The sequence below is a fragment of the Microtus ochrogaster genome, chromosome 5 (genome assembly GCF_000317375.1).
Source record: "Microtus ochrogaster isolate Prairie Vole_2 chromosome 5, MicOch1.0, whole genome shotgun sequence".
NCBI lineage: Eukaryota > Metazoa > Chordata > Mammalia > Rodentia > Cricetidae > Microtus > Microtus ochrogaster.
The window spans coordinates 90,571,119-90,595,799 of NC_022012.1; the positions used below are offsets into that span (position 1 = coordinate 90,571,119).

Consider the following 24,681-nt stretch of genomic DNA (forward strand, 5'->3'; position numbering starts at 1 on the left):
TATCCTGATTTTTATTTTATTTTTGAGACAGGTCTCTTTGCATAGCCCTGGCTGTCCTGGAACTTGCTCTTTAGACCAGAGATCCGCCTGCCTCTGCTTCCTGAGTGTTGGGATTAAAGGCATGCGTCACCACTGCCTGGCTGTTCTGATTGTTTATAATTTGTGTTCCTACCAAAGAGGACTCAGTGTCTATTGATAATGCTTTATATAGAAATATAGTGTCATATATTTTATTTTTTTAAATTTTATTTATGTATTTGTTTTTAGATATGAGTGCTCTGTCTGCACTTATAACTACGTGCCAGAAGAGGGCATCAGATCCCACTATAGATGGTTGCAAACTACCATGTGGTAGCTAAGAATTGAACTCAGAATCTCTAAGAGCAGCCAGTGTTTTTACCCATTGAGCCATCTCTCCAGACCCATTGTTAGGTTTTAATAGAAGAATCTTTGTTTATGTGATTAAACAAAAGTGTCTTGCATGCAGCTATCAGCAGAGAGGAGAGAGGAGACAGACAACTCCATATACTACTCTCCTAACCTGAGAAGTACTTCTAGACCAGTGGTTCTCAGCTCTCCTAATGTTCCTCATGTTGTGCTAACCCCCAGCTGTAAAATTATTTTTGTTGCTTCTTCATAACTGTGATTTTGCTACTGTTATGAATCGTACTATATCTATGTTTTCTCCTGGTCTTAGACGACTCCTGTGAAAGAATCCCTCGACCCCCAGGTGAGAACTGCTGCCCTGGACTGTTAGGGACCTTGGCTCAGACCACACCAGGGTTTACAGCTTTGACACCGGAAAGAATCATGGGACTAGCCAGTTGGAAGCAGATTGTAGATTTTATTAATGATATTTTGATACAGGCTTAAGTACAAGACTTAAGAAAAAGAGACTCCCCAAAGAAAGAGCTGCAAATGTTAAGATGTACCCCAGTGTGAGTATAGGCTCCTCAAGGAGAATGAGCGATGCTTTGTTTACCACTCTGGTGGCTTAGGCCGCATCTGCAAAGGCTGCTGAGAAACCTTTATTTTTCCTTCTCTCATTTGCTAAGTGGAAACATGAGGCGGCTCTGGAGAAGCCTCTGGTGGAGTTGTGATGAGGTGAAAGCAGGAGCCGCGGGTGCGGGATTGCAGGGTCCAGTATGTGCCCTCTGCTGGTGACATTCCTGGGAGCTGCCAGGGTTATGGCTGGGAAGGGAGAAAGGCCACAAGCAATTGTGCGAGTCTGTTCTGCCTCCGGCACATTCCTGGGGCACAGGTTCTGTCCCCTTTTTGGCGGCAAGATTTTTCCTGTCTCAGAACCAGCCTTGGTGATACACATCTAGAATCTTAGCACATGGGAGACTGAGGCAGGAGGATGAAGAGTTTGAGGTCAGTCTGGGCCCAGATTTAGATAGAAAAGAAAAAGGGAAATCTATAATTTGAATGTTAGAGTGCGGCGGGCTTCTCAACCGGTGAGGAAGAAACACCACCACACGAGGATTCTTCTCAGATCACGCTTTACTGGAGTGCACTTGGTTGAGAGAGAACATGAAGCGAAGGGGGGCAGGAAACGAGAGAGCAGGAGAGAGAGAGAGGCGAGAGAGACGAGAGGGCCGGGGCACTATGGCGGCTGCTTATATAGGGAATTGGCACAAGGGTCGCCCTATGATTGGCTGCCACCCTCAGCTGACACCAGACTGCATCGAGATAGGCCCAGGGACCCTTATCCACTGCGCATGCGGGAAGCGGGGGACACACAGCTGCTCTCAAAGGCATAGCCAAATATGGGGTTGTTTATAACCAACAAGACAGGATGTGGCGCCATCTTGTAATGGCGATCTTGTCCGGCTCACTACATTAGAGTCATAAAAGTTTTGAGAAACTGGGGTGAACTAGCCTGATTTGTGAAATTATGAGATCCAGAGACATGAACAGGGGTGCATGTTGTGTGTACCTCACTTCAGCTTTACACCCCAGGAGATGCAGACAACTTCAGTCTGTCTTACTGGGCTGGCTGAGAAAGGGCTACAAATGACTATAGCATCTCAACTTGTAAATGAAGGTCACGGTCTTACAGTTACAGTGCGCAAGCGTGCATGCACACATATACACACACACCCATGACCCTCCTTACTCCCCCAGCAGGCACACGTACACTATACATACACACATACACACACATGACCCCTCCACTCCCCTACAGGCACACACACACACACACTCTCTTTTTCTAGCGCCCTCTCTCTCTTTCTCTCTCTCTCTGTGCATGTGTGTGACTGGCCATCAAATCCATGAACTTGGAATACTAGGCATTGTGCTCCACACTGAGCTGTGCCTTCAAGATGGAGAGGAAACTGAATGGTTAAACTACTTACTTTGGAATCGGAACTGGAGTGTGCTAGGACAGAGATTGTCACGGGAGACTGGGCCACATTGTTTCCTGTGTCTCCGCTCCACTAGTGACACTCTTAGAAGGTCACTCGTTGTACTGTTATCTCTGGGGATGTGCTGGCATTGGTGCTGCTGACACAAGGCACCTAGTGTATAAATCCCAAGTCTTCTGAAAGCAGTGACGGGACGGGTGCGGGCCTTAGGAGTGGGAGTAGAGGGTTCCATTGTACAGTCAGGCTTTTGATCCGCCTCTTTACTTCTATAGCTTGCACTATAAGCTTTTCCTTTCAGTCCCAAAGCTAGCTAAGATGCCGGGGATGAACACTGCCTTACTTTCTTCGTGTCAGTGTTCCCTTCTTTGGATCCTGGGGTTGTGGCACCTCAGCTGTGCTAGGTCTCCAACTGTTTCTTATTTACCTCCAGGCTCCTGAAAATAGCTTGAGATTTCAGAACTCTCTGGAAAGGCAGTGTATGTACCTCAGATGCCATGTTTAACTGGAGGTTGCCTTAAATCATTTTGATGAGTGAATTTCACATATTAAAAGATTGTGTTTGAGAAGTTAAGCATTTATAGGTTGAGACTGATGGCTCATTTCTAGAACTACACTTTAGATTGCAGACTGACAAAGGTGCTTGGTTGAGGGTATGTGAGAAGCTCCAGCTAGTGACTGAAGTATGGTGTTATGTGGAAACTAAGCCCATGATAGATCCCACTTAACTGGCTTGTCAAGTTGATTGGCAGTTACTGGAGCAATGTTGTAGTGCTGAAGGTCCAGTGGCCCTGTCCCCACCCTCGGTGTGTGGGAGGAGTTAATGAGCAGGTGCTCCGTGTGCTGGTGCTAGTCTAACATCACGTCTGCTTCTGACGTGGCATCTGCTTGGGGCAAAACTTGAGAGGCAGGAGCTAAGTCACAAGGCCTGTGAGTAGCTAAAGATTCCATAGCTGATGTAAATCACTCATGAAAAGACATGGAAAACCCCTCATTTTGAGCTCCCATGCTTGTTTTGTCTTCAGCACCAATCACTGGAGCAGTTCAGTTCCTTCCAGACTGGAAGGGCTGAGGGGATGAGAGAACTTGCAGTAGGTGACTAGCTGATCCCCCTCAAAAAAAAGTGAATGTTGCTTCCCTTTTTTTTGAAGCTGTGATTAGTTGATTTCAGAAAGTTAAAGATTCATGATAATTATACCAGGCGGTGGTGGTGGCCTTTAATCCCTGCACTCAGGAAGCAGAGACAGGTGGATCTCTGTGAGTTCGAGGCCAGCCTGGTCTACAAGAGCTAGTTCCAGGACAGGCACCCAAAACTACAGAGAAACCCTGTCTTGAAAATTAAAAAAAAAAGATTCATGATAATTAAACCTCTTATGTAAAGTGGTTTGTATGTACAGAGTTGACTTGTGTTTCTAACAGTTCTACTCTCTCGCGTGTCCGTGAAACGCCTGGGTAATGCAACCTCTAATAGAGTGAGTTTAAATGTAGGCCATCCTGCTAATAGGAATATACAGAATGTTTGGTTTTGCTTTCTTTAAATCATGTTGTTCAACCTGGGATTGATGTTAATTCTTTTTTTTTTTTAAATCATAGTTAAAGACATGAAATACATTCAAGTGTATAGATTGGAGGGTGGGTGACCAGGTACAGCAGCTTTGTACTTACAAAGATGACATGGTGCTGTGAAGTAAGCTGTACCTGGAAGTCTCCTCTTGTGTTTAGCGACAATGTATTTAGAAGACAGGGCTCTTGCGGGAGGTTCTCTCTAGGACCTGCTCCTTGGTGAGCAGCTATCGGTAGCTGACGGCCGCTAGGGAGGGGTGTCAGTGGCTCTTCTTACTAGGTCAGTCCCATCCTCCAGTGGTGCCTCACCTCCGTGCACATGTGAGCAGCACTAGTTGAGCTTGGAGGGGATGTGGGGAGGGTAGAGGAGGGAAATGGATGATGAATGGAATCATGTTTCATTGTGTATGTATTACTCAAGAATAACAAAAAGAAAATATATCTCGTAATGTAAAGTGTACATGCTGTACAGACAGGATGTGCAGTTCAGCAGAGGGGTGGTTAACTAGATGGTGAAGACGTGGGTTTGAGGCCTACCTGTTATACCCTGCATTAATTAAAAGTTCTGTGAAACTTTTGTTTTAGGGGGTGTCTCCATGAATTGGGCTGAAGTATGGTGGCATTATTATTATTTTTACTGTGAGTCCCAGAGAACTTCAAGAACTGGTCATCTAGAGAGAACTGGTGAGGGAGAAAAGGGAGTTAGAGCCTGTGTGCTAACCTAGTTCTGACTTGAGCAAGCCTGAGCTTTCTGAGAATCTAATCTTATCAGGACTGGGTACAGTATCACATTCCTTTGTGTCTTCAGATTGATTGTGAGGACTCAGAGTGACTACTTACAAACAAGAAGACATTTGTGGTTGTCAAGAATGTTTTTATTGAACAGTGCCTGCAAGGTGCGGTGCTGGGCCCCTGTGGGGCTGAGAGACATGGCTATTGTGATGGCATGCACAAAGGTGTGCTTGTAGAGCGGTTTTGTAAGGAGTGGGGCAGCACCCGAGGAGCTTCTAGTGGGTAAGGAGTGGGGACAGGGACTAAAGCTGGTCATTGCCAAAGTTACTGTTGGTTTTTATACAGCATTATATTAGTGCTTCATAGCCTTGAGACTGCACAGTTCTGTGGTGAGCAGCCAGGGATGGCCGAACTGGTCTCTGTTTTATGGCTGTCAAGATGTCGTCCAGGATGACCACGTCCATGTGGTTATGGTGGAGTTCAGACAGTGCTTGAGCTCTTGGTCTCTTGGCGGGCTGTTGAAGAGGCCTCTTTCCCGGAGATGCCAGCATTTGTCATATGTCCCTCTGCTTTCATTCAGTGTAGCAGGAGTATACAGTCTGTCCTCTTCCCCTGATTTGAAGGACTTATGTAACTAGCTTAAACTTATCTGGGTAGTTGTTTTTTTATTTTATTTTATTTATTTATTTAAATTTGAGTAAACGCATTTTCAACTAAAATCATACTTTCAGAATCCCCCTTCTATCTATGGTAACAGTTGTGAGAGTGAATGTCATTCACAGGCCAAGGGTCACACGGGACCCACCACAACACCGCGTTTGTTTTGTTTTTGTTTTTCCAGACCAGGCTGTATAATAGCCCCGACTGTCCTGGAACTCACTTTGTTGACCAGAGTGGCCTTGAACTCACAGAGGTATACCCACCTCTTACTCCCCCACCCCCACCCCACGCCCAAGTGCCACCACCACTTCCCTGCTTTTCTTTTCTTTTTTTTAAGATTTATTTATTTATTATGTATACAGTATTCTGCTTGCGTGTATGCCTGCAGGCCAGAAGAGGGCACCAGATCTCCTTACAGATGAGCCACCATGTGGTTGCTGGGAACTGAACTCAGGACCTTTGGAAGAATAGGCAGTGCTCTTAACCACTGAGCCATCTCTCCAGCCCCCTACACTGATTTTTCTTATACTGAAGTTGAAGTCTCTGGTCAACTAATAAAGAACTTGGCAGGCAATGAAATACAAACATGAGCCTGGATAGAACCAGTAATTTTCTTAGCAAATAGTGCCTGCTATATATTAAGGTGACTTGAGCATAGCTGGTTTCAGAGAATCGTTTGCTGATTTTCAGGTCACTTTTTAGAAGGAGCATATGCTGGAATTCTTTGTTATAAGTAACAGAATTCAGTTTAGGCAAGAAGAAAAGGAATTTGTTAAAGGATGTTTGATGGCTGACAGTTTCTAGAAGCTTTACATCATGGGCTCTTAAAAATGTTCAACTGCTCATGCCTGGCACCAGCCTGGCACCCCCCACTGCACTGTGCTCCATGGCTGTTTCCAGGTCTGTCCCTTTGCTTACCAAAGGGTGACCTTTAACTTTGCACGTCTATTTTCTTTCTTGTGACTCAGTCTCACGTGGGTGTGTCTGATTGGCAGATCTCAAGTTTCCTGTTGCAGCTGAAGGGAGGACTGGGCTAGTAAATTTTTAAGGCTTCATTTAGGGCCTTATAAAAGCCATTTATTGAAGATTATTGAGTCAAGGTATACAGATGTGTCCTTGCCGTTTTCACTCCATGGTCTGCTTCTGACATAAACATTGTTTCTATTCAGAAGCTAGCATTGGTTTCTACACTGTTTACTGGACATCTGCCCTAATGTGAAGTGGAGCTTACAGCTGTTTGTTTGTCTTGGTGTGTGTATGTGTATGCCTGACCTCATGACCTTAGCTCTTCCCTGGCCATAGCAGTGTGTTCACACGTAGGTTAGAGTTGCATCTGCTCACTTGTTCTCTCATGTCGATGGTAGGTAGTTACTACTGTGTAGATAGGCAAGTAAGGAAGCAAGTGTGCAGGTGAGTTCAGAGTCTGGAGTCTTTATGGTTTGGTTCTATAGGGCTATTTTTACCTTATGTTAGAGTAGACTTCAGACCCCAGGTTTAGTATTTGGGCTTTTTGTTCTGTATCCAGGATTCAAGTAGCCAGTCTGTGTAACATGAACAGGGGCCAGGCCTGCTTGTTTTTGTTGGGGTTTTTGTCCCACCCAGTACCCCACAACTGTTTAGCCCCAAAGAAAATCACACATAGGTCTCCATAAATTATAAGCTGATTGGCCCATTAGCTCTAGCCTCTCATTGGCTAACTCTCACATCTTGATTAACCCATTTTTCTGATCTATGTTAGCCATGTGGCTCAGTACCTTTTTTCAGTGGGGCAGATCACATCCTGCTGCTTCAGTGGTCTGGCCAGGAATGGGAGGAATCAACTTCCTCCTTCCCAGAGTTCTGTTCTCATTACATCATTTCTACTTCCTGTTTGGTTTTCCCATCTATATTTCCTTCCTGGCCAATCAGCGTTTATTTATAACATGATTGACAGAATACAGACAATTCTCCTGCACCAAGGCTGTCCTTAGTATCTCAGTGTTCGGCTGTGCTGTAAATGAAAGACTTCTGACTAGAGAGGTGGGACATGCTATTTACCTGTAAAATTCATAGTATTGACTGTTTCAGGGACATTAAAGTTAAAATTGACAACCTTTTTGTTTGTTTTTAGTTTTTCGAGACAGGGTTTCTCTGTGTAGCCCTGGCTATCCTGGAACACACTCTGTAGACCAGGCTAGCCTCTAACTAAAAGAGATCTACCTGCTTCTGCTTCCTGAGTGCTGGGATCAAAGGTGTGCGCCACCACCGCCCAGCCACTTTTGTTTGGTTTACTTAAAATTTTGAATCATTTCGTTTTACAGAAAAGTGGCAAAGATAGTAGACTTTTTTCATACACTCTCTCAGTTTCTCCAGTATTATCATTCTAAGTATAATCACATCCTTATATATACTTTACTAAAATTTACTGTACCTAGTAGATAGCTAGTTGGTATCTAGTCTGGTAGTTGATTCCATTATAATTATTCTTTCATACTTTTTATATGTCCCTTTCCTTTCTTCAAGTTGCTGGGCATGGAATGAGAAAAACATCGCTCAGGGAATAATGTACTAGTCAGTGCTGTCTTCTAACCTGTACAATAATTTTTATATGTAGGCTTCCCTGAGCTCTTCAACACCAACAAGGATTAGAAGCAGGACATCTTCATTTACAGACCAGCTTGATGATGTGACACCCAGCAGAGAGGTTAGTGTGACATTCTCATGTACTTCTCATAGGAAATCAAACTGCAGTGCTGATGATGTGGCAGTCTGAGAAATAATTTTGACAAGTCAGTTATTTAATTTCTGAGTGTTATACTTATTAATAATTCAACTGAGCTTTTTCTTTTTTAAATGCAAGTAGCAGTTAATTCTTGTAACTGTTTCTTAGGCAAAATAATTTAAGAGAATAAATGTTTATTTAATATTTGTAACTATTAGAATAATTCAGTAATATTTTATTCAAATATGGGAAAAGGCCCTATATTTTCAAGTTGATGAAAAGTAACAACCAATTGCATATAACTAGCAACTGGCATGAAAATTCATTGTTTTTGTTCCCTTTTTTTCTATGAAGTATAACATAAACATAGGAAGATGTTAAGGGGACTGAAGAAATGGCTCAGTCAAGAGCATTTACTGCTTTTACATAGGATCCAGGTTCATTTCCAAGCAACCACATGGGATGCATACTGTGTATAACTCCAGTTCTGGGGGTTCTGACTCCCTAGGAGGTGCTACCAGAGGGTGATGGATCTGCTGCATCTGTAGTTACAGGCAGTGGTGGGTGTTGGGAACTGAACCCAGGTCCTTTGGAAGAGTGACAGATGCACTTAACCACTGAGCCATTTTTCCAGCCCAAGAAATGTCTAATCCTTTGACGCAATTCTTTTATTTTACATTTATGGTTTGTGTCTGTGTGCCACACATATATGCCTGGTACCAGTGGAAGCCAGAAGGCATCAGATCTCCAGAACTGGAGTTACAGATGATTATGAGCCACCGTGTGCGTGCCAGGGGTTGGACTTGGGTCTTCTGAAAGAGCAGTCAGTGCTCCTCTGAGCCATGTCTCCATCCCCCTACCCTAAAATACTTACTTATTTTTATTTTATGTATATGAGTGTTTGCTTGCATGTATGTAAGTGTGTCATGTGTGGAAATTGCAGTTTGCTTGTTCGTTGGGATGGTTGTCTCTCCTGTTTAATACAGGAATTGTCTTGTGAGCAGCTTTCTCTTGAGGGCGCAATGCCCAGTACCTCTCTGAAATGAGAGAAGAAATTATGTTTTAGCAACAACTTGGAACCAAGCCAGATAAGGAAATGCTAAATCAACTAAAGACAGCTACTATACCATTTGCACCGAGGATTTCTGAGACCATCCAGAGTATCAAAGAAAGACCCTGCCTCAAAAACAAACAAATCAAAATGAATGAATTAAAACACTTTCCCTCAAGAACAAGAGAGCGAGCAGGTGTATAGTGATATTTCATTTGTATTTTAATAAATAAAGCCTGCCTAAAGATCAGAGAGTAAAACAGCCCCACTGGTCAGCCTTACAGACCAGGCAGTGGTGACACCTTTAATCCCAGTAGCCACACTAATTTGCTCATAGAAACTGGGTGGTTGTGGTGCACACCTTTAATCCCAGCCTAGAGAGGATTCAAGACTGGAGGAGACAGGTCTCAGACACAGTCTCATTCTGAGAATTCCTGGAGGCAAGTATCACCATTTTGGACTGAGGTAGAGATGAGAGCCAGTGGCTGGCTGTTGTGCTCTTCTGACCTTCAGGCAAGCTTTCTTTAGTAAAATACAAATGAAAAATCACTACACAGTGTATGCTACTTCTCTTTGACATCCCGTCTGTGGGTGCTGGGCAGGACATGCAACAAGAGGCTCAGGCTATAAAATCATGTTAGTCTGAAGAGGGTAGAAAATTGCAAGTTTAGTAAAAAAAATATCAGAACCAATGAGTTCAGCAAATAAATACAGATAAGATTAATTTATAAACATACATTTCATTTCTATGAATAGTAGTTTTAAGAAGCCTCAAAGTGAATTAACACTCAGCTGTTTACAAAATCCAACTCTGCTCATAAGAACAAAGTAGGAGTGGAAGGGAACTTGCTTATGATAAAGGAGATTGATTAAAGTATCCACAGCTAGAATCCAAAATGATTCGACATTGAAAAAGATATTACTTTATCTATTTTGTGGGTGTGATGTGTGTGGGTGTGTGCATCACTATGATGTGGAAGTCAAGAGGACAACTGGGGGTGTGGTTTAGGTCTCTCCTTCCACCATGTGGGTCTGGGGATTGAACTCAGGTCATCAGGCCTGGTGGCAAGTGTCTTGTTCAGTGAGCAATTTTGCCCCCAAAGACTAAAACAGCCAAGTGTCACTCATCTATAGTCCCAGTAGTCTTTCTGTGTGTATTGAGGTAGACCCATGGCTTTATCTGTTATTCTGTAGACTGTGATACTTGTACTAATTGATGTTGAAATTAAATTTACTTTGCTTCCCTCAGGAATCTTATTTGATCATGGTGTACCATTTTCTGGTGTGTGGCTGGATTTGCTTTTGTTAGTTTCATTGTTTTGAAGATTCTCATGTATTCATAAGAGATGTCCGTCAGCAGTTTCCTTTTTCATTTTGTGATTTCTGATTTTGGTATCAGGACACACTGACCTCATAGAACAAATTCATATTCTCCTTTTATATATTTTTTGGAGGAGTTTGTGAATTTGATCTGGTCTTAGGCTGTTGTAATTCCCTTTATCCCTCCATTTTTTTAAAATGTGTCGAAGCGTTTGGATTACTAATTTCATCTCTATAGTTCTATTCAGATTTACTCAGTTATTTTGTTTCTTCCTATCAATTTTGAAAAGTTGTTTCCATTTCATTTAAATTGAAATTTCATCTAAATGAAATTTAGTTTTATTATCTGATGTTGAGAGTAAGTTTTTATTGTCTTATTTTTTCTTCTACCCCTGCTAATGGTTTGTTCATCTTTTGAAAAATTACCTTTTGATTACATTTTCTAGTTTAGTAATGAACATTTTCAGAGTTGGGGTGGCTGCTAGGTGTGGTGGCATACGCCTTTAATCCCAGCACTCAGGAAGCAGAGGCGTGTGGGTTTCTGTGAGTTTTAGGCCAGCCTGGTCTATAGAGCAAGTTCCAGGACAGCCAAGGCTGTAACCCTGTCTCAAGGGAACACAAAAAGAAGAAAAACCAGAATTGGAGTGGCAAGTTGATATTTGAAGTCTTTGTTCTGAAGTCTTAGGTACTTTGAGTGAAATCTCTTATAGTCTACATTGTATCTTTATTCTCCATCTTTTTACATCCTTGGTGTTTGGGCTGGGGCTAGGAGAGGTACATAAGCTTGCTTTTAAGACTTTTAAGAAAAAGAGGTGGCTAGGGCTGGAGAGCTGGCTCAGAGGTTAAGAACACTGGCTGCTCTTCCCCAGGTCCTGAGTTCAATTCCCAGCAACCACATGGTGGCTCACAACCATCTATGAGATCTGGTGCCCTCTTCTGGTGGGCAGGCATACATACAGACAGAACATTGTATTCATAATAAATAAATAAATAAAATTTAAAAGAAAAAGAGGTGGCCATAGACACTGTAGAACATAGCTGTGGCCATGAGCATGACCGTCCTAACTCGCTCGTCTATACTGCGTCAGTTTCAGCTGCAGTTGTGTTGACGCAGACGCTCGCTAAGGCGCACAGTGCTGCAGCGACAACTATGGTGCTTTTAGTTGACCATTTGGATACTTGCATCTGAGTGAGGAAAAAGAATTCAAGCTTTTGAGACACCAATCTCCTTAACACAGCTCCTCCACTACTCTGTATGAGGGATGACAATCAAATTTGTGAATAAAATGAAAATGGGAAAAAAAAGACTGAATAAAAAGAAATTAAAGTTACTTGCAATTAGCAGTGGTTTCTCAAGGAATTTGAGAGGTGCCCTTTAAAGAGCTGCAGGTTGTTAAAGCTGCCGTGCATGCAGCTTGCTGTGTGAGCCTCACCAGGAAGACTTGTGGCCTGGTCGCCCTGTGAATCTACTCACTTCCAATGCGCCCTTTCTGTGCCAGAGACACAGACATAGGAGATAAAACGTTTTCTCTTGTCATTGAAGGTGTATCTGGGTCCACAAACACGAAACATCTCTAGGCCAAGAGGGACTAAAGCTATTTCTGAGAGGCTTGGAGTTGAGACCAAAGGCAGCTGTTTTCAGCCTCAGCTCTGTAAGAATGGAAGCCTCCTCAGTACTTCTCTGCCAGTCCCCCAGGGACGACATTAGCTGGCACCACGTAGCAGCACAGTGAACGCTGGGTGAACGCAGTGTGTGCTGTGTTGCTAAGTAAGAGTGTGTGCTGTTAGCAACAGCTATAGCTAAGATGCTTCTCCTAGCTGCAGTTAGCTGCTGCTGCTTGCTGCCAGGCTTTCTGTGATTTGTTATGGGAAGTGTCTGTCCTTGGAGAGGCCTCTTGATCAAGAACTAAATCACACCTCAGTTTGGCTTAGTTCCTGCCATAGATTCTGACCTAAGCTGGAGCCTTGGAATCAGATTAACTGGGTGAGAAGAGAAGGTCACAGAAGGAACAAGAAAGACAGTACCTTTCTCAAAATGAGCCTGTGAAGCAGTGGTTCTCAACCTTCCTAGGGCTTCGACCCTTTAATTCAGTTCCTCCCAACTGTAGAATATTTTTTTGCAACTTTATACCTGTAATTTTACTACTGTTATGAATCATAATGTCAGTGTCTGTTTTTCTGATGGTCTTAGGTGACCCCTGTGAAGGGGTTGTTCAAACCCTCAAAGGGGTCGTGACCCACAGGTTGAGAACTACTGCTGTAAAGAATATTCTAAAAGAAACAACAGGAAATCAGCAGCAAAACTAGACAGTAAGGGAGTTTTTAAGAAATGAGCGTCAAACAGTAGAGTGCTCTACAGTAAGACTAGTGAAGAAATAATTTTTAAATCAGCAGAATATTGTGAGAAAAACAGCCCAAACAAAATATGACTAGGTAGACATAAAGAACTAATTAGAAATTATGGAGAAGGAAAAAGAAGATGTAAATGTGTTAGTTATAATAAGACTATGGAAAAATGAGTGAATTCGGAAAAAATACTGACTACCTCACTGTAGACAGACACAGATGTGGAGGGTGGCATGCATGGGATTTGCAGGGTAGGTTGAAATCCTCCAAGATAGTCTAGAGGCTGCTGATGATTGACATGATGCCAGGGCACATCACTCCACTCTGTGCTGGTGCCGTGACCACTCCACTGTGGACCCCACGGAAGAGGTGAGTTTGTTTTAGCAGTTTTACATTAGAGTTTGAGCAAATGTTGAGAAGTTGACTGGCTGGAATCTTTTCAAGTGTTGGAGAAGAGCTGTTTGCTTTCTGTTTGTTTGGGGTTGGGACGGAACCAATGGCCTTGTACCTGCTGTGCCCTTTCTACCACTGAGCTGTACAGCCAGCCAAGAACTGGTGCTGGTGAGGCCACAGACATAAGGACAGGGCAAGGAGAAGGGCTCCTTGGGTTCCGGGGTATGTGTCTGCCAAACTGACCCTAGGTTGTTTTTGGTGAGGAAAAGGCTTGGAAATTTCTGTTCATTTCTTTATGATTGGCATCAAACTTGGTTGGTTCTTTCTTGAAATTTATACTCCCTTTTAAACTTGGTTTTTGTTTGTTTTTTTTTTTGCTTGCATGGGTAATAGTGTTTTAAAAAAAATAGCTTTGGAAACCTAAGAGAAGTGAATCTGTATAGCTTTCAATTTAAAGTTAACATTTGTTCAAAGAATGGCCTTTCTGAGGGCCCCAGAGTCAGGTTTTCAGTAAGTCTGGATGAGATTCTAGGAGCCAGTTGGGCATTTAGCATAGTTTAAAGTATAATTTGTGATAACATTTAGAATTTAGCATAGAAAATTCTTGGATTCTATCCTAGGAGTGCTAATCATCAATATTAGAAAAAGAGCTTTGACAAAATCTGTATCCTGGCTTTGGGAATGGCTCAGTTGGTAAAATGCATGTTGTAGAAGCATGAAGACTTAAGTTTGGATTCCCAGAACCCATGTAAGAAGCCAGGAGTGATGGTGTGCACACGAAATTCTAGAGCTGGGGAAGCAGAAGCTGGAGGATCCCTGGAGCTCGCTGGTTGGCCACTCTTGTGAGATTGGTAAATTTCAGTTTCAGTGAGAGACCTGGTCTCAAGAAAGTAAGGCTGGCGAGGCTGGATTGATGGCTCAGGGTTACGAGCACTGGCTGCTCATCCAGAGGATCTGGGTTCAGTTCCTATTACCTGCGGCTCACAACTGTTTGTAACTCCAGTTGCAGAGAATCTGATACCCTTCACAGACATACATGCAGGCAAAACACCAATGCACATTAAAATAAGTAACTTTTTTTAAAAAGAAAAGAAGGATAAGAGCAATAAAAAGAGACACCCAACATGAGTTTCTTCCACATTTACCCACACACTTACATGCATTCATATACCTGTGCACATGCATTGTTTAAAAAATTGTTTAATCCAGCTTTATTTTGTCTAGTCTGGTGTAATGACACCTAACTCAGCCATTTAGGAGGAACAGAAGTCAGGAGAGTCACTGGTTCAGAGTCAGCCTTACTGCATAGTAATCTTGAGGTCAGCCTGAGCTACATGAGGACCTGTTTTAAAACACTAACCAGACCAAATAAACCAAAACTTTATCTGTGATTAGGCTGTTTCTAGTATAGTGCTGTGTAAAGAATTAGTGAGCACTTACTTCAGTCAGTGTCTGGAGTCTTAAAAGTCCAGAGGGAAAATGTATGTTTTCAAACTTTTGCACATACTTATTTTCAGGCATGTCCTTTATAGGATATATAGTTTATTGTATATTCTATATTGCTTTATATAGTGTATTATATACCATACAGTATGTTATACTTTATATCTTGCAGTTTCATGCATAAATAAGCATGCAATCTCTACCATTGAGGGGGTCAGAGCAGGCAGTTCAGTGGGGACAGCACTTGCTGTACAAGTGATAGACCAAGGTGGGATCCCTGTGACAAGCTCACTAGCTGTAGACAAGCTGGAGTTAGCACGCATCAAGCTCAGGGAGAGACCCAGCTGCGATAGGTAAAGTGGAGAACAATCAAGAAAGTTAACTGATGTTAACGTACACATGCAAAATAAATCATTTTAAATAAAATTTGATATATATATTTAATTCATAATTGTTTATATTTTGGTGTAACAGCTTCTGGAAGAAAATAACCTCAAAATATGTAGCAAGAGAACTAATGTTATAGATTTTGTTTATTTCAGGTATTTCTTGTGTATGTACTTTTTGTGGGGAGGATTTCAAGACAGGGTTTCTCTGTGCAGTCCTGACTGTTCTGGAACTTGCTTCTAGCCTTCTAGAAATATTGAAGTATGCAGTCTTGTTAGCTCTAGGCATTATTCTCTTAGACCTTCAGAGTCTTCTTTGCTTGTTGCCAATACTTTGCACTTCTGTGCATTTTTTTTTTATTGGAACGGACCTTTATACCAAGTTGCCAGTTATACTGGGTGCCAGGATGCCTGCTGCAGACATGTATGCCAGTTAACAACTGGCTTCCAAGCTGGCCTTTGAAACCCTAAACTCACTAGTTCGTACCATTCCTGACCTTTCCCAGCAACTTACTACTTCTTTTTTGGGAGGGGGGTGATCATCATGATGGTCAGCTGTAGTATTGTAAGCGTTGTAGTGTGTGCTGTGAGATCACTTTGGAACACACCATGATTTGTATTCATCTCTTGTTTTGTTTTTGTACCTCTGTTTATTACACGGACTGAGACAGATACTAGCCGGGATGGTAGCAGAACCTGCCTTTCTCTCTGAGTATACTATCTTTGCTTTGGATTCCTCCAAACAGCCTAAAACACAGATTAACAGTGTGGTGAGTCCTTCCACCGCTTTTTGCATTCCCGTGTGGGGAAGCAAACATTTGGGTAGTTGTAGCACCAAGTCTCATGTGGTTTGTCACTTACCTTCCCTCAGAGCGTCTTCAGTGTGGTGTTGCTAACCTCGCTCTAAACCTCAGAGAACAAGTTGCTGAGTCTGGCAGTCGCTGCTTCCTGGTACTCTAATAGCCTCACAGTAACAACCCCTCGCACTAATGGAGCCAAGGCAACCTTCACTTTTAGAACTAGCACTTGCGTTTAATCCCTTGGAAATGTTTGCTTATGCTGAAAAAGCCAGTGTGTGTGATTAGAAATCTGTTTTCCTGTTAGGAGGATACCAATGGTGTGTGAGATGCGACTGACTTTTTAAGGGAAATAATGTATTGTGTAAGTCAGTAATTAACAACATTGTATAGGTAGGTGGATTCTATTATAGCAGGTTCATGTCTTCATTTTGCGACTATAGTTAAGAACTACATTGTATTTTGTAATGAATGAATTCACTTATTTTTGACTTTATATATGATTTACTTGGGGAAAGTAGACATTTTTCTATTTGGAGAATCTGGTAAAGTGATAATTTAATAAACTAAAATGTAGCAGTGTTTGCTTATTAAGGATAACTTTTGCTATTTCTTCCCTTGGAGGATGGCTGAACTGGTTTACAGTTTTTCTAGATGTTGAGACTTGGTTTAACTTTGATAGCTAGTGGTAGAAATATAACATTTAGTCTTAATCCAGGTGTCCAGGGAAGGTGTGGTGTGCACATGGCCAGCAGTGGTCTTCAGATCTACTCTAAACTTGGGTCTAGAGAAGAAAGCAGCTCAGGGTGAAGATGGGATATCAGGGAACATTTGGAAAGCTGCTTTTCCTTTGGCTCTGGCTACAAGGAACACTTGCTGTTTATAAAGATATTCAAGACCGACTAGGAGTCCCAGATACACAGATTTACCAGTTCACTTTAAAAAAAAAAATAGACATGCTGTATTCTGCATGTAGGAGTAATAGAAACTTAAAAGACATGCCTACCATGAGTACATTATATAACATAATTCAATTCCTAGTTTGTTGTCAAAATGCTGTAAGGTAAAAGTGAGTGCTTAGATGATTTAGAAATAAACTTAGGCAGACTAAAAACGCTAATCTTATATATATTTTATATGTTCATGATTTAACATCTTTCCATGAGACAAAGAAAAACAATAAAATAGTTATTTGGTTTCATAATAAAAATTTAGTGGGGATTAATTACAAGTTCACCAATGGCTGAGTTTTCCCTAATTTTGGATTTTTTTTAAAGTTTTTTTTTGTTTGTTTTGTTTTTGTTGTTGTTGTTTTATGGGGAGAGGCAGGGTTTCTCTATTATTAGCTCTGGCTTTGTTCTGGAACTTGCTATGCCATTCTGGCCTCGAACTCGGAGAGATATGCCTGCCTTCCAATTAATTGCTGGGATTAAAAGCATGTGCTACCCTAGCAGGACTTAATTTAGTATTTGAAAACATACTTCTCTCTTTACTCTTTTTTGTTTTGCTTTGTTATGTTTTTCAAGACAGGGTTTCTCTGTGTAGCTTTGGAGCCTATCTTGGCACCCACCTCCGTAGACCAGACTGGCCCTTGAACTCACAGAGATCTGCCTGCCTCTATCTCCCAAGTGCTTGGATTAAAGGTGTGCACCACCAATGCCCAGCTTCTCTCTTTACTCTTAAAAACAACTGTATCCTTAGTGTTCAACAGTATAATTAGAGAAGATTGTAGAAAAAAAGGAAAAGAAAGACTGTTTGAAGACAAATTTGGCAGAAGAGAAGCTGTAGGAAAGTCAGTAGAATGGATATTCCTGTTGTCCAAGAATTGCCCCCAGTGGAAGTTGGTGACCCTAATCATCACTATGTGTTGAGTGAGCTCCTTCTGCTCTGGGAGGAGGACTTTGAGAGTTCTATGTGAAGGAAGTGCCTAGACAAGGGTTTAACAAGCCCTCATTGAGTGTTTACTGTTAAGCAGAACGTCAGGAACCAGGCACCAGGTTGGGAATATTGGCGTGTCCTGCCCTCCGAGAGCTGGTGGGTTAATGTGTACACAAAGGGATGCAAGTGTTGCAGAAGAAAATAAGCTGCATATAGAAGGAGTTGGGTCTGCTGGTGATCCAGATGGGATGTCACAAAGCAGGGGCAGCAAAAGCTGAAAATGGAACAAGGCAGAATGGAGGACTCGGCAGATGGTGGCACAAACCTCAAGCTTTGCTGCTGCAGAGCCTGGATTTAGAGTCACACAGTGTATTAGGCCCGTGCACACCCTAGCTATACTATACTATACAGTATTTGGCTGTATAATACAGTATTTACGTTTAAAAATATTTTCAAGACTGTTCATGCTTATGCATGCCTGTAATCTCAGCACCCAGGAAGTGAAGGAGGGAAGATCAGGAGTTCAAGGCTAACCTCAGCAACTTAGTGAATTTAAGACTTTAGGCAACGTGAGACCCTGTCTCAAAACAAACAAACAAGAATTCTAAAGAAAGAAAGTTTAAGAATCGTTTTAAGTATGTATGTTGTGAGCTTGGTGCACCACATGTGGGTCTTGCTTTAACGCTTCCTCCTGACCTATTTGATGGAGCCTTTGAGACCTTTCTTCATAATTTAAAGTGTATTTTGACATTACAGTATATTATTATGATGTTATGTAAATGATATGTCCTGTGTAGCAGTACCTTGTGATCAGGAAGATAGGTAATTCCTGTGTTCCCCCAACCTTTTCCTATGTAACTTTAAAGAAATCTCTCCAACTGGTAAAGATTAGGAACTTATTTTAGAGGGAAGAGAAGGTGCTGAAGCATGTTATGAATTAGAAATAGTGATAATGTGGCTCTTCCTCTCACCACATGTCCATTACCCGGTGTTGGCCATTAATAAACAGCTCCTAGCCGTCCTGTGCTGGTGTCTGTTACCACCCGTTCTCACACTTCCACGGCCACATTGTTTCCAGGCTCCACTCCACATACATTCATTCCCCCACTTTAGAGATCTCCAGGAAATTAAGTCCTACAGCTAGGGTGGGGTGCATTTGTAACCCAGGACTTGAATAGCTGAGGCGGGAGAGGATCCACTGCACTTAAGGACTTTCAAACTAGCCTGGGCAGCTTAGTGAGACCCCGCTTCATAAAACAAGAATGCCAAAGAACCTCTCCATTTGTAAATACTTTACCTTTTTTCTAGAAAAATAAGGCTAAATTATATAATTTATAATTAATATATTTATTTATAAATTTATAATACCCAAAGGTTACTTGTTATTATTAAATACTTAATTTACCTTGAGAAACCTGAGAATGCTTTTGATAAGCTCTCCATTTCTCCTTTGATCTTTCCTTGGGTTAGCTGTAGAGGCAGAGGAAGTGTAGCACGGAAATGCCGGACTACTGGGACGGTGACCACTGCTGTATGTGGTGCCCTGCTGTTGTGTAAAGCAAGGAGGTGGTTTTCTCATGAGCTGCTTCTGTAGTGGTGGTGGATCGTAGCAGCAGTTTGCCGTGCATGCTGTACAGAATTGTGAATCTCAAAGTCCTAGCGTTATCTCTGCAGCCCGTGCCATGACTCTCCCTGGGAGCACTAGGCTCACCAACAGAAAAAAACAAAAAGCCAGTACGTGCGGAAGACGTGTTCAGTAGAACATTTTTCTGAAAATGTTTACTCTAGTTTCATTTATACTGCTGGCTTAGAATGAATGAGGCATTTCAATTTTTTATTACTAAGTTTTTTTTAATAGCTTTGCCCAAATGATTTTAATTTGAATGTGATTTTACTGTAGGGAGCAGATGACGTGACTTCTTTTTGGATAGTTCTCTGTGAACTGTGCTGACCAACTCCCTGTTGTTGATTTTTGTCATGGGGCAAAATATGGGACCTAAGGGGAAGACGTTTGTGATTAGTGTGAAATAGATTTGCTATACACTAATCTTTGCTATTTAGCTTCATGTTTTGCAGCAAAATGATTTTTCTAAAATAATTAACCACACACCTCTTTGCCTGCATGAAAATACTCTAATAAACTATTACTAATTTTGTTCACTAGATGAAAGTCTACTAGGTCTTATTGGTTTGTTTTAACAGTTTTAAAACTTTAGTTTCCTGTTCTCTCTCTCTCTCTCTCTTTTTTTTATGATGTTCTTTCTTGTTCTTAGAATGCATCAGCTCAAGCTACAAAGCCTCCAGATGGTGTTAATAGAGGTGAAGCATCTCCTCCTCAGGTACGTTAGTAATTTATTTAAAAATGTCAGTCCTCTCAGAGTGCTGGTCTGTCTGTTGTCATTAATGTGTGTCTGCCTTGAAAGAATGTGGCTTTGCTGGGTAGAGCTGTTGGGACCCTTCTCCCTATAACTTCTTGTCTCCTGCTCTGACTACCACATTCTTGTCACTTTATGAATGCAGGCTGGCCTTCAGGAAATAGCATGTCTGTTCTAGCATGTTCTATCAGTACATTGATAGCTATACCAAAAAGTCCCAGCCTGTGGGCTTTCATATCGTGTCTATTATCAATGTTATTGGGTCTTAGAAAAGCTAAGTCAGAGCAATGGTAGTTGAAAATTAACAATATCAAACTTTAATATTTGTAGAAAAGTAAACATATTCATCTTCCAGATACACCTTTGTCCTCAGCACTCAGGCTGGCATGAGGGCAGACAAAGTAGCTCAGCACTTGCCACTAAGCCTGATGACCTCCTGGTGCAGGGTGGGAACTGACTCCTGCAAGTGGTCCTCTGATTTATGTGCTCTATCTCCTGATATGCACAAATAAATTAATGGATATAATAAAAAATTAAAAATCAGAACCAGCAATAATTAGTAAATTCTGGCCCTTTCTCTTTTTCTCAGTGGTAATTGGCTTTCTTGCTTCTAGTACTATAAGTTAACTTTGTTATTTTGGGCTTTATGCAAAAGTGTCTGGTTTCCTGCCTGCTCGCCTCCTCCCTCCTTCCTTCTATTTCTTCAGACCAGTGTTTCTCAACCTATGGATGGCAACCCTTTCGGGGTGGGGGATCAGATGACCCTTTCACAGTGGTCCTATATCAGATATCCTGCATATTAGACACTTCCATTATGTTTCATAAACTGTAGCGCCAGAGGTTCCAACATTCTCACATAGCCATACATGTGGGAAAAATACCAATGCACATAAAATAAATCATTAAAAACAGTACAATTCATAACAACAGCAAAATTACAGTTATGAAATAGTAATGGAAATAATTTTATGGTTGGGGTCACCACAACATGAGGAACTGTATTAAAGGGCCGCAGTATGAGGAAGGTTGAGAACCCCTGCTCTGTGCAGTTTCATATCTTGCCTTGGCTGGTCTAGAACTTATTGTGTAAGCCAGGCTGGTTCTGACTAGTAGCTGACTTCTGCCTCCAGAGAACTGAAGTTACAGTGGAAACCACCACCCATGCCCAGTATCGCTGGCTGCTTTTGTTTCTTACTCCATGCAATTTATCTTTATTGTTGCTATGGTTTTAGGCCATTTTCATCACTTTCTAGTATTCCAGTGGTGAACAGGATTGTTGACTGATATTCTACGGTGAACAAGACAGTTAAAAAGAAATCCTAATTTGATTTGGGGTCATTTTGAATAGTGTCTTTTTGTGCATATCTGTTGGTGCATGCGCAGGGATGGAATGACTGGTTCAGAGGGTGACTGTGTGTGGTGTCAATCACAGCTGGCAGTTCTTCCGCATGAGTTGCTTCACACCCTCATGCTGTGCATTACCATGATTTTAATTAACGTCTTCTGGACTGGGTGGGGTGGTTTGCACTTCAGTGGGTTTTACTTGGTGTTTGAGATGCTAAACATTTTAGCCTGGTTGTATTGTTACACTCACCAAAACTTGGCTGTGGTAGGGAGGAAGAAGGGAAGGTTGGAAGTCATGTGAAAGTAGTGCCTGCCGTAGATGAGCCTAAGTTCTTAATATACAGCCACCTCATGGAGAAGGTGCTGCTGGTTCATCTTCTGTAGGTAGAGACAGGCAGAAAGAGGTCGTGTCACTTCATCAAAGCCACATACCTCCCATGGCAAAGCTAAGTCAGGCCCCATAGCAACTGCCCTTAGTTCTTCTAACCAGGAGAGTGCACGCCCTGCCAGCGAGCTACATCCACCACCTGATGATTCTCTTATTTCTACCTTTGCTTTTGTTTGAAGCTGTCTCTTTGACTCTCCTGGCTCCTCCTGCTACCTGCTAGTTGTTGCTGCATGCTTGTTGACTCATTCAGTCCTCACTGTCGCCATGCAGAGTGGGTGGCATCATCGTCATCAACACTGTCATAGTGCCTTCCACCCCTGTTTTATGGAGGAGGAAACAGGACCGTTGAGCTCAGGAACTTGCTCCAAGTCCTGTAGAACCACAGATGAGTTGGGGCTTGAGCTTTGGTGAGACTGATTGCAGCACTGGGGCTGAGTTCTCTGTTCAGAGCAGGACTGGGCCTGAGGCTGAGACAGTGATATGCACTTGTCGAACATGTGTGGGTCCTGAGGTCCTCCCCAGCTCCAAAAATAAACAGTAGAAGTTACTTCCAGTCATAGTACATGTGGCAGCTAAGCTGGTGAAAGTCTGCAAATACAGGCTTGGGTGTCATTCATTAACTTGTGGAGACCCTGAGAAATCGCTGTTTTTAGTGTTTCTTCACGTATGCACCATCTGTCTGTCCTAGGGTCTTTGGTAAGGTGTTGTGTGCTAGGAACTGGAGAGCATTTCTCACAAGGCCCAGAAGGGGCTGGGAACGGAAGTGCCAGTAATCCTACAGATTTTGTGTAGGAAGCAATTCCTTCTCTTCCTTCTGGCCCTCCCTCCGTCAGGAGGATAAAACTTGACATTACTAAAGCAAACTAAAAAGTGCAGAATAATATAATACAAAAACTAAATCCACCTAAAGTGTTACCACATGAAGGTACTGCTTACCTTTCTGCATGTCTGTCCTTTGTGACTGCTGTGATGGCACCCGTGAAAACATACATAGAAAGTAAAAAGGGCTTATAAACAAGTCACATGAGCTCATGGTGCACATGCTGCTTTCCTTTCTGTCATCTTGCTTCTCTTCTTTTTGTTTGTTTGTTTGTTTTCAAGACAGGGTTTCTCTATGTAGCCCTGGCCATCTTGGAACTCTCTGTAGACCAGGCTGGCCTAGAGCTCAGAGGTTCACCTGCCTCTGTCTCCCAAGAGCTAGAGTTAAAGATGTGCGCCACCACTGCCTGGCTGCACCCTGCTTCCTAGCTTGATCTTTTTTATTTATTTACTTTTTGATTATGTATATGTATACGTGTGTCAGGGGGATATGCACTGGGTATAGGTGTTTAAGGAGGTGGAGGCATCAGATTCCCTGAAGGTGGAGTTAGAGGTGGTTGTGAGTCACCTGACATGGGTGCTGGCATTTGAACTCAGGTCCTTTGGAAGAGTAGTACAAGCTCTTATCCACTGAGCCACATCTCCAGCCCCCCGTCTTCATCTTTTGGAAGTGCATTGTGAGCGTCTGTATGTACTTGGTAATGTACTCTCTGCTGTGGTTTCCAGGTTGACCTATTACAAACAGCTGAGTTCACAGGAAGGGGCTCCCAGAGCTGTGTGTCCCAGGTCCACTCCACTCCACTTCTCATTAGTGCATTACCTTCTTCCTCAGCTCATTTTCCTTTGTTGGTGAAAGGAATGATCTAGAATCACTAACTCTATGACTTCTCACCAGATAAAAGTGACTTGAATTGAGCCCCTCACCTCACACTTCACCCTGGATGCCTACACTAAAGGGTCTACCAGGTGGGTAGATGAGGCACACAGTCCTGTGGGGTCAGCCTGCTAAGCATGCTTCCTCTTGTACAGATGTACAAACTGGAGGAAAGTGGCTCAGCGAAGGCTTGTACTGCTGGGTGACAGGCACAAGAGTCAGAGCTCGGGTCTCTGACTCTAGGTCCAGACTCTTTACAGAGATTGGCCAGTGTCTTTTACTTTTCAGAAAGCAGTGTTTTGTATTACTTCTCTGGAATTTGTTATATTGAATTTGTTAGAGCACTGCTGGTGACGGGGTAGTAGATATCTGAAATGTGTATTTAAGTCTTGCCCTTTGGGCTTTGCCTACAGTCGGGGGACACGCAGACCTTTGCGCAGAAGCTGCAGCTCCGAGTGCCTTCCGTGGAGTCTCTGTTTCGAAGTCCCATAAAGGAATCTCTGTTCTGGTCTTCTAAAGAGTCTATGGTACGAACATCTTCCAGAGAGTCATTGAACCAACTTGACCTGGACTGTCCTGCTGCCACCTTTGATCCACCTTCTGACATGGAGAGCGAGGCTGAAGACACTGCAGGGAGTTCAGACGGTCTCAACAGAGAGCAGCTGCTGCAGCGGCTGAGGAGAATGGAGCGAAGCTTAAGTAGCTACCGAGGGAAATACTCAGAGGTAGGAGCAGGCTTTGGCTCACACAGTCATACGCTCCCCTTGGGCTTGTTCTTTCTCACATATTGCTCTTTGCCTGAAGTCTGAGGCCACCTGACCTGGTCCTGGTTCCTGGGGCAGGTGGTCTTCCTGTGGTACAGATGCCTTTTAGCAGGCTGACATTTTGGGATATGGTGTGTAGCCTGGTTTTCACATTCTCTGCAGTGTCTATGGACACCTAGGACAGAGGTCATCCTCTTTCTCCTCTCTGTCTCTCATGTTACTCATCTCTGACTAGAGTAGCTTCAAAATGATCTCTTCTGACAGCCATGCTTTAGATCAGTGGTTCTCAACCTGTGGGTCGAGACCCCTTTGGGTCGCATATCAGATATTTTCATTACAATTCATAACAGTAGCAAAATTACAGTTATGAAGTAGCAATAAAATAATTTCATGGTTGAGGGGGTCACCACAGCATGAGGAACTGTATTAAAGGATCACAGCATTAGGAAGGGTGAGAAACACTGGTTAGATAGCCTGATGA

The 24,681-nt window shown here is 42.5% G+C and overlaps 1 protein-coding gene across 6 annotated transcripts in view; it reads left to right on the top strand.

The window, feature by feature from the left end:
• The window catches only part of Golga4 (golgin A4), a 96,595-nt gene that overhangs the window by 10,819 nt on the left and 61,095 nt on the right, over nt 1-24,681 (top strand). For 4 of the 6 annotated variants that reach the window (XM_013346546.2, XM_013346547.2, XM_026779380.1 and 1 more), the window contains exons 2-5: nt 7,915-8,004; nt 15,633-15,731; nt 19,910-19,975; nt 23,850-24,161. In XM_013346546.2, the coding sequence (XP_013202000.1) occupies nt 7,915-8,004; nt 15,633-15,731; nt 19,910-19,975; nt 23,850-24,161 (567 nt within the window). The remainder of the gene's footprint in view (nt 1-7,914; nt 8,005-15,632; nt 15,732-19,909; nt 19,976-23,849; nt 24,162-24,681) is intronic. The other 2 variants (XM_013346549.2, XM_005348072.2) reach the window with 1 other exon arrangement.